The following is a 9,926-nucleotide window of genomic DNA, read 5'->3' as shown; positions in this document are numbered from 1 at the left end:
TTATTCAAAGAAATAAAGATGAAAATAAATAATTAAAATTATAATTTACGTTAAATCAATTATTTTTAATAAGCACGATAGTTAAAACATGATGAAAGGGATTGTCTTCCTACTTTAATTGTGATGTTTAATAAGGCATCCTTTTTGGTTTGTATTGATGAATACTGACAGATTCAAAATTTGAAATAAAACACGGACCTCAAGCATATTTATAGATCATTTGAATCCTAAATTCAATTCTTATACGTTTTTAATAAAATTTTCAATATATATACCTAATTTAGGCTAAAGTTGTACTGAATTCTGGCGAACTCTATCTCGAAGCCAACCTCGCCCATAATCGTAGAATTTTGGGGGCATATAGCTTTAACCTAACTCATGTATTCATTTAATAAAAATAAAGAACCCATAACAACGTTAAAATTCAAAACTTATAAAATTCAAATTCTAAATATGTCTCCCGTACATTCAACCTATAACTTAATCTTAGAGTGACAAGATTGGTTAGCAAGAGTTCCATTGCGTATATCCAAGGACAAATCACATCTAGAGGAAACTTTGAACTTGATTTTAAACAACACATTTAGTTTTACTTTGCCCTTCAATTTGATGTAAAGAGTTAATTGCAACATCCCCTTTTCAACTACGTCTGAAAATAAATTAGGATTCGACGATATCTGATCCGCCATAATTATCAACGTGAAATTCATCGTTGTCGTGGTCCGTGCCCCGATGTTCCCCGCCGGGATGTGAACATCTCCGATTTCTTGGCCTCCATATTCAATATAAGGGTTGATGTCTTCGTATTGAAAACTAACCCTAATGACAGAAATGGGTGTATGTTAGAAGTTGGTTCAACTGAAAATTATTATTTTTCAAATCATATGGTCATTATGTAGTAATCTAGTGAAAAAAATGGTAATTATTGTGCTAGTATATCAATTAAATTACATTAATAATATAAAAAAAAATTATAGTGTTTGTGTATAGTATAAGTTATTGCACTTCTACAAATTAAACATCGATAAGTTCTAATTACTTCCTTGTAATATTTCGTTAAGCAAATTTAATGCTGAATTAATTTGGAATATGAAATTTTTAACTTCATCAATTCAAACAAAGTATTGGTTGTTAAACCATTGATTAATCGTGTATATTGTGCTCAATTGGATTGCTACTCTATATTATTTAGAAGATAATATAGTTTGAACAACAACTTAGATATATATTTATGTAAAGGAATCTAAAATGCATATTTTAGTTAATTCAAGGTTAAATACTTGCAAAGACCAAAGTCATAATTTATTGAGTACTCCCTCTCATGTTTATTTGGTGTTTGACTTGATATATTTCTTAAAAAGCTATAAATAAAATTATAATTTTATTATATTGTCCCTAATTACTGTAAGTCATCTTACTAATTTCTAAATGAATTGAAAATAATTAATATTTAAGAATAAGTGTAAAATAAGTATAAAATGATAATATCTTTCTTGGTTTTTTCAAATTGAACAAGTAAAAATAAATTAAGGAAGTAATAGGTAAAATTTAAAAATTCAGAACGTGAAATACTTCCTTCCACTAAAACAAAAATGATCATTAGCGATAATTAATTCTTAATTGCCGCTAAATATGTATTTTTAGCGGCAATTGACACTTTTTGTATATGTCCCTAAAGCCTTTAGCGACAGTGGTTCTAGTGACACTTAATTAATGCTGGTAAAGACTTTAGCATTCTCTATTAGTGTCAATATTTAATGCCGCTAAAAGTTATTTTTGTTATAATATTTATCTATATGTGTGATGAAATTGAACTACAAAGTACTATAAAAATTAAAACTAACAAATTCAAAATATCAAACTCAATAAAATTCAAATCATAAATTTGTCTCTACCTGTTAGGGTTCTCAATGGAGACACTTCCATTCATGGTGATGTTGAAGTTGACCTTGAACCTGGCCGCGTCGACAGACACGGCCAGGTCCTCGAGAGTGATGGAAGTGAGGGTGATTGTAGGGCGTTTGGGCTTAAAAACAGTGAAATTCAAGATAGTAGAGGTTATAATAACAAGCATATAGGCACATAGAATAAACATACATATTTTCTTTTTTCTCTTGTGTCTTCGTTTGTACTTACAATCCTCAACATTATATGATGTATTTTCTCCTACGTTTGATGATGATTCCATTTCCATTTCTATAATTCTCCTACTACTATTGGTAAGTTCTAGCATTTTTTGTATCGATAAGATGATGGAATATATTAGTGTTATATTTATAACTTGAGGCTCTAGAAAAGTAGGTTAGAGTCTAGCTACTTATTGTTCATTTCATTTTACTTGGCTTTTATATAGAAAATATATACATGCTTCTTTCACTTGTTCATTATAGTAAATAAAGTGAGTTTTAACATTTTTTCAGTCTCAATTTATATGTTATAATTTAACTTAATACGAATTTTAAAGAAAATAAAATTATGATGTAAATTAATATAAATCAGATGTTAGTGCACTATGAATCATTTTATCACATGTTAAATGTATATTTTAAAGTTGAATTATTACTTGATAATAAATAAAATTGACTAAAAATAAAAGTAAGTCATATAAATTTTGACAAACAGAATATCTAAATAATTTTACAAAATAGTTAGTAGTCAAACTTAGAGTTCCAAAGGATCATTAATAAGATTGATTTTTAAAAAATACACTGTTAATTAATATTTTCTTACGAATAATGTCAAATCAATACATACTAAGTTAGGAAGGGGTACTAATCCATTCCGTCCAAGCTAATGAATTTCTGATACTTTTTTATGATGCAAAATAAATAGATAGTTTAAAATGTTTTAATTTATTTAATTATTAAAGATTTAATGGAATTTTCAACTATCTATAGCTTTAAAGAAGACTTTGTGAAGAAGTAAAGGGTAATATTGCCAAATTATCTTTTAATAATGTCACTAAACTAACTTTTTTAAAAATTTATGTCACACCATAAAAGTTCATTTATTTTTTATAGATAAATTGATTAATTAATTATTCAACGCGTAACAATTAATGCTTTTAGCTTTTTTAATTTCATACTCTAACTTTTCTAGAATGTGTCACATTTAATTTGCAATTTCTGGCTGGTCCTTTATGACAAAGACAAACACATTGAGAGGAAGAAAGTGTCCCATGTTGCCTTTCCTTTTCTTTTTCCTAAACTATCTTTCTTGATAAAAGAAAATAATTTTTATCGATAAATTAATATTTATTAATTTGAAAAATATTTTTGAGATTCAATAACGATTACTTCTAAGTATATTGTTTAGCAAATAAAATTTCAAAGAATTTAAATAAGTCTTCTGTTGAAAATGATATTCATGAATTTGAGGTCGTAATTAATTTTCTCGATAAATTAATATTTATTAATTTGAAAAATATTTTCTAGATTCAATAACGATTACTTCTAAGTATATTGTTTAGCAAATAAAATTTCAAAGAAATTAAATAAATCTTCTATTGAAAATGACATTCATAAATTTGAGTTCATCATTAATAATCTTGATTACCGCAAAGAAAATGATTATCCATCAAAGTGATATCTTAAGGAAAACTTTTTTCTTTTTCCTAAGAAATACTCCCTCCGTCCCCATGTAGTTATCCACTTTAGAAATGACACATATATTAAGATAGCAATAATTAACATAGGCAAGTTATAATTTAACCCTTATTAATTATGATTTCAAAAAGGATGAATTAAAACTTGATAATTTTCAAGAAGTTTAAATGAGAGTATTAATAGGAAGAAGAAATTGTCCTTTCTTGATTTGTTAAAATGGACAAGTAAATAGAAACAACTAAAAGAGAAAATATTGACAAGTAAATAAGAACGGAGAGAGTAATAAATGTTTTAATTTTAAGAAACAACTTTAGTATATTGATGAGTTAGATATGATATTTCTGCAAACCCTTCACACATCTAATCAATTAAACTTATTAAAAATGATATTAATAGAGTGGCTGGGTGTTAATTCAGTCGATTTTTATATATGAAGGGGAGAAGTTACTACTACATACTCTATTCCATCTAGTTGGTGCACTAGATGTATATGTGATGCTAACTAGTTTTAGTAAGGTGTAACTCTATGGCCTAGGGGATTAGGTAAAGCTATAACTCCTTTTTCCTCACATCTCAATGATATCTTTATTGAAGTCTGACTAAATCTAAATTTGTGTTGAAAAATTACACGTTTTAACAAAGACGATTTTGTATCTAGGAGGATTCGAACACGATACTTCTAATTAAGAATGAAAGGATATGTATCACTCCAGAACCTATCTAGACATACTTCAATATCATATATACACATTTTTCATCTAGTTTTGAAATATTACATATAATACTAATTTCTAATAATTATACCATATATTTACAAAGTTAAAATCAGATATGCAATCCAACAACCCGTTTGTATCTCAGTTCTCACCCTCACACTCAAATAATAATGTACTATAGATACATGAAAAAAAAATGTGTCATAATTTTAGAGTGTGTATGTCGAATAAATAATGTTTATGTCATTCCTAAATGTAACGATCTAATGTTTAAGAGAAACGAATTTTGTAGCATGTATATTTTGTTAAGCATGTGTCTCACATAGTAATGTATTATAGATACATAAAAAAAAAATCATAATTTTGTAGTGTGTATCTCAAACGAATAATTTATATGTCATTGTTAAAATTAACGATATGATGTTTAAGAGTAATAATTAGTGTAGCATGTATAATTTGTTTGGCATGTATCTCGGAATTGTTGCGAGTATCTGACTTCGAGACCTGACCCTAGCACTGACTCAACTCGAGACCTGATCCCAACACAAGACTGGCCCTAACCCTGACTCCGCCTCTACTGACACCCTAACCTACCCAACCCCGACGCTCAATCCAAAATTCAACCTCTAAATCTAATTCGAAATTTGACTCAAATTCGAAACTCAAGAGTTGGATCACAAATTGAGGTTGAGAGTTTGGTTCTCCAATAGTATTGAGAATCAATACACAAAATTTACGTTCGGAAGAAAAGTTGAGGTGTGAGATTCAAAGTGAATTTGGAAAATGTTTCCTTATTATTTTTTATTTTTTTAGGAAGTATCTACTTAAATTTGAGGAAAAAGTTGATTAAAAAACCATTTTCTAGAAAACATTTTAGTTCGTACCATATAAACCTTTTTGTACCTTAATCATCACTCAAGATAAACCTTTTTGTTTCCTCAAACATTGTAATAATACACTAAACTTGGCCGCAAAACAGGCCTTCTTCCAGGTGATCTTTTAGAAATACATTAGAAGAGCTAGAACAATACAGTGAAATATGAAAGTGACAAGATTAACATGGCAAATTTCAAATCACCAAGACGATGATATCCTCATTCATGGACTGAGAATGTACTTAAACAAGTGATGCAAGTGAGCATCCTCAGAATTGAGACTTGTCCAAGCTGTCAAAGTATGGATGATCAAGTGCAGCTTTCGCAGAAATCCTATCGGATGGATCAAATTTGAGCATTTTCTACAATGACCAAACACATAACAGCATTATTTCCTTAGTTCTAGCAAAGAACCAGAAATAAGTAACTTGAAAGTATTAGCATATGAATAAATAGATGAGATGGAGATTTACCGTTAGGAGGTCCACACCATCAGGTCCCAATGCTGGAACAGCAGAGGCCAAGTTCTGAGGCTCCCATTGTGGATAAACATGCCAGTCGCGGAGTGAACTCACTCCAGGCCACTGCTTATCAGTTGGAGTTCCTAACAACCTTCACCGATTGCACAAATGTATTTATAATATAATCAATTCGCCTGCCTAGCCAAGTTTATCAAAACAAAATAGTATGTTGTAATACTAAAATTCAGTTCCTTGAGATTTAATTAGTTTTAGTACTAGAAACTTGACGGTGTTCTTCAAAATTTCAGATGTAAAACCTCATATGCCAAATGTTTTAACCTATGTGGTTCAACTTGTGATATCCCTTCTAAAAATCTGCTTTTACGGACAGCATATTTTTCGGATAGGAATGAAAAATCCTCCTGTTAACATGAATCCAGTTTTCATTTCATGAGGGGAAAAGCAATATATAGGTAGGAATGTCCTAACAACTCAATACTTGAGCCTGAACAACTTCTAGAATTTCATCAAGGAGGCAGTTGGTGTCATTAGATAACATCTAAAACACTAACTAATACCTCAAAACTCATATGTGGAAAACATAATTGAAAATCCAATAATTTTACCACAATAGTCATCAGTAGCCAACCCTGAGGTGTTTGTTACCAACTAAAGAGCAATTACACAAAGCAGAAAAATACAAAGAACTTAGCAACTGATCATAGACATACCTGAATATGTGAAGCAATTGCTGGAACTCAGAGTCGCCAGGAAATAAGGCTTGCCTTCTAACCATCTCGGCTACATCACGTAGAGAAGACAAATTAAAACAACCTACCTTAAAGTGAATGCATTTAACCAGGCAATATAGTTTGTCTTCAACATCTAGGCCAATCCCTAGAGGAGCTAAAAGAATATTCTTTCTTGTATCCATCTCTTTGCCAATGTTAACCCATACTCAAAAATTGAAAATTATCCACAATTGGTGATTTCCATTTGGCCTGAACCGCTTGGTCCAATTAGAATGCATTTTCAATTTCCATGGAAGTGCTCGACAAGAATTTATTCTGCAACATTACTTGGCTTGTACGACACAAGAAATATTGATGGTAAAAGTCTTCATTGATAAGATCGTAGTTTAACTCAAGTTCTTTATAAGAACTTCTAGAGATGTAACCTATGTTGCCAAAGGCAACAAGCAGCGAACAAGCATATTACAGCTTGTAAGGTCTGCCAGAGCTTTAAGTGCAAAACGCAATTAAAGCATGGGTGTGATCTCTTGTTAGGAATGACTATAAGCATCAATCAATAACTACATGAACAAAGTAATTAGATAAAAACAACAAGTGGAACATACGAAGTGAAAATATGTAAATTAAGTCCAAAAGCCAATCTAAAGTTTTAAATCTCAAAATTCCGTTGTGTTTATAACAGTAAGAAATGTATTCATAACACTTTTTAACAGTTAAAAATTATCTTTTTTCCAGTTATATTTATTGTTCAGTGCCATCCACTATAAAAAGAGCCCATGTCTATACACCTTATAGCCGTGATCACTGCACTCAAGAAGATCCCAAGCCTAAGCTTCTCACGATTTAAGAGCTTAAGCGTGCCTTGCATGAACCTTCACTAACAATGCGAACATTTCCTAGTATATCCATCCTAGTGCTTTTCAGCCACCCTAGCAGATATATCAATGAACACCGCTGAGATCTAAAAGCTCTTTTAATACCTAAGCTACGTTAAAAGCAACCCAAAGTCCTCCATCATTTATCCAAATGTGATACTAAAGAACATAAACTGCCCAAATCCATCTTCTCGTGAAAAGTTCCAACCGAGATATGACATTTTACACCACCATCCTACAAAACTAATATGTTCTACTTAATATTAGAACAAAATTATGTCTTGACTGAATTTCAAATCAATTACGAACAGTATTGTCAAATTATCAGATCATAAACATATCAAACGATGTGCGCAATAACTAGTCAATGGAAGAAAAGGCTAAAACTTTGGTATAATTCAAAGCAACAGACAACATGAAAACTGTAAAGAGTTAAAAAAACATTTCTAACTTAAAGAAGCAAAAAGAATCAAACCAGCAATTTGGCCTAGCAGAGTAAACAACATTGATCAACTCAACAAACTTACCAAAAATACATCCCACAGACCACATATCAACAGCAGTTGAATAATGAGTAGATCCCAACAAAACTTCAGGAGCTCTGTACCATAGAGTAACAATCTGAACAAACGCAAGTGAGTTATTCCACAAGCAACAATCTTAACTTTCTATATCATTCTGATGATTTTATATGGCAATTACAGTATTGAGAAATTAAAAAGCTATTAACCTCATGGGTGTAGCTCTTCATAGGAACAGTAAACGCCCTTCCAAGCCCCAGATCAGCAATCTTAAGTATTCCCTTCTCTTTATCCACTAGAAGATTCTGCGGCTTCAAATCTCTGAGCATAACGTAAAGAAGGGGTCAATTAACACTGAGTAAATTGACCAGAATTTACACTACACTAATCATGGCTAAGTTAGACCTGTGGAGAACTCCATGGCTATGGCAGTGAGCAACCCCTTTGCACAATTGAAACAAAAAACTCTGCCCCAAATACGCAAACATCAATATCAAACATATGGGTGAGCACAAACACTGAAAAAGAAAGATGGGTTTTGCATAAACCTGGATGAGGGCAGTAGGAAGAGCCCTAGCATTAGGTCCTTTCCGATGAGAATCAATGAATTTCTTAAGATCAGTATCCAAATACTCAAAAACAAGATAAAGAATTGGTTTCCCATTTTTGTCAATATGTTCAACACAAAGCAAACGGACGATGTAGAGAGAATGAGATAGCATTTGAAGAAGTGAGATCTCTCTGAGAGCAGTTGGCGGTATCCCTTCTTCATCCATTTCAAGACGAGTCTTCTTCAAAGCCACCAATTGTCCGGTAGCCTTGTCCTTTGCTTTGTACACTTTTCCATAAGTTCCTTCACCTACCTTCTCCAATTTCTCGTATTTCTCCATTGATGATGAAGCTTGATTGATTGGTTTAGCAGATCTTAAGGAAAGAGAAAGAGAACGGGGAGCGTAAAGCAAACAGAGAAGGTTTTCCCCCTCTTCGTTTTGAATTTCAAATTGCTACAAATGCTACCGCCTACCATAAATAATGTTGACTAGTCACTTAAATTGATTCAAAAATAATGTTATTAGTTTATTGTTTTATATATAAAAAAAAAAATTATTGAGTTGTTCATTGGGTTTTGGTTTTTAAATATTACTAGGTTATTGAATAAAATGGTAAATCATCAAGATTATACTACTTAATTAGTTATTATAGCAATAATTTGTTATAATTATCACTCCTGACTAATATTAATCATTAATTACGTGAGCTGACTTCGAGTTTGTATAATTAGTCACGTTTGTATAATTCGCCATCACATTTGTATAAGTCGCTACTAGCAATTCTTCGTTTGATTTGTATTTGTATACGATGGTTTGTATTTGGATATGATGATTTCCTTTGGTTTTGCAGTTTTATCACCATATACATTCAATCTTTTTTGTATAACTATTAAAAGTTTGTTTAAACGTGGTTTTCAAATTTTGTATAATATAATTTATATTATGTAATTTGTATAATATAATTTGTATAATTGTATAAAAGTTCATATGTATATGTTTGTCTCAATTTGTTATTTTGAGTTTTATCATATTTGTATAATGGGAAAAGGGTCTGATATACCCCTCAACTTTGTCATTTGGAGCTGATATACCCCTCGTTATAAAAGTGGCTCATATATGCCCTTACCGTTATACAAACGGCTCACATATACCCCTGCCGTTACAAAATGGCTCACATATACCCTTCATTTAACGGAAGTTAAAAAAATTAGTTTTAAATTTATATTTATTACTTCTAATTTTTTTTTAAAAAATTATTTAGGGGTATATATGATTCTTCTACCAAAGTTCAAGGTATATTTTAATTTTTTTTTATACATAAATTATTTTCTGACTTCTTTTATTATAATTATTTGAGTTTCTTATTCTTATTTTGTTTTTGTCTTTTATTCCTTAGTTTAAAGAAAAAAATTTAAATTATTTTTTTGTGTGTATTGTAATTTAATTTCGTATTCGAAGAAAAAATTTGGTCATCTACAATAAGTTTTACAAGAATATTAGTGAAACATAAATAAATTTGATTATCAAAATAATAATTATAAATTAGTCATTGAAACAAAAAAAAGTCAAA

At 30.4% G+C, this 9,926-nt stretch overlaps 2 protein-coding genes across 2 annotated transcripts; both read right to left on the bottom strand.

Annotated features, from left to right (window-relative positions):
• Positions 1-417: 417 nt before the first annotated feature.
• LOC107032512 lies at positions 418-2,318 on the bottom strand. Its single transcript, XM_015234115.2, has 2 exons — positions 1,896-2,318; positions 418-819 (listed from the first exon to the last, which is right to left on the bottom strand). The coding sequence occupies exons 1-2, from the start codon at positions 2,231-2,233 to the stop codon at positions 474-476; spliced, it is 684 nt and encodes a 227-aa protein (XP_015089601.1). The 5' UTR covers positions 2,234-2,318; the 3' UTR covers positions 418-473.
• A 2,887-nt stretch (positions 2,319-5,205) lies between these two features.
• On the bottom strand, positions 5,206-8,837 carry LOC107032078 (cell division control protein 2 homolog C). Its single transcript, XM_015233654.2, has 7 exons — positions 8,354-8,837; positions 8,211-8,272; positions 8,015-8,126; positions 7,812-7,905; positions 6,389-6,458; positions 5,670-5,808; positions 5,206-5,558 (listed from the first exon to the last, which is right to left on the bottom strand). The coding sequence occupies exons 1-7, from the start codon at positions 8,693-8,695 to the stop codon at positions 5,466-5,468; spliced, it is 912 nt and encodes a 303-aa protein (XP_015089140.1). The 5' UTR covers positions 8,696-8,837; the 3' UTR covers positions 5,206-5,465.
• Between the last annotated feature and the right edge of the window lie 1,089 nt (positions 8,838-9,926).

This window comes from Solanum pennellii, chromosome 10 (assembly GCF_001406875.1).
Source record: "Solanum pennellii chromosome 10, SPENNV200".
In the NCBI taxonomy this organism is placed as follows: Eukaryota; Viridiplantae; Streptophyta; class Magnoliopsida; order Solanales; family Solanaceae; genus Solanum; species Solanum pennellii.
This window is presented reverse-complemented; position numbering and strand designations above follow the sequence as displayed.

Coding starts and splice junctions, on each gene's coding strand:
- LOC107032512 (XM_015234115.2), bottom strand. CDS start 2,233: ATGCTAGAACTTACCAATAGTAGTAGGAGAATTATAGAAATGGAAATG. Junction 820..1,895: donor TCCATTGAGAACCCTAACAG/GTAGAGACAAAT, acceptor TTCTGTCATTAG/GGTTAGTTTTCAATACGAAG.
- LOC107032078 (XM_015233654.2), bottom strand. CDS start 8,695: ATGGAGAAATACGAGAAATTGGAGAAGGTAGGTGAAGGAACTTATGGA. Junction 8,273..8,353: donor TTCCTACTGCCCTCATCCAG/GTTTATGCAAAA, acceptor TATTTGGGGCAG/AGTTTTTTGTTTCAATTGTG. Junction 7,906..8,014: donor TGAAGAGCTACACCCATGAG/GTTAATAGCTTT, acceptor GCGTTTGTTCAG/ATTGTTACTCTATGGTACAG.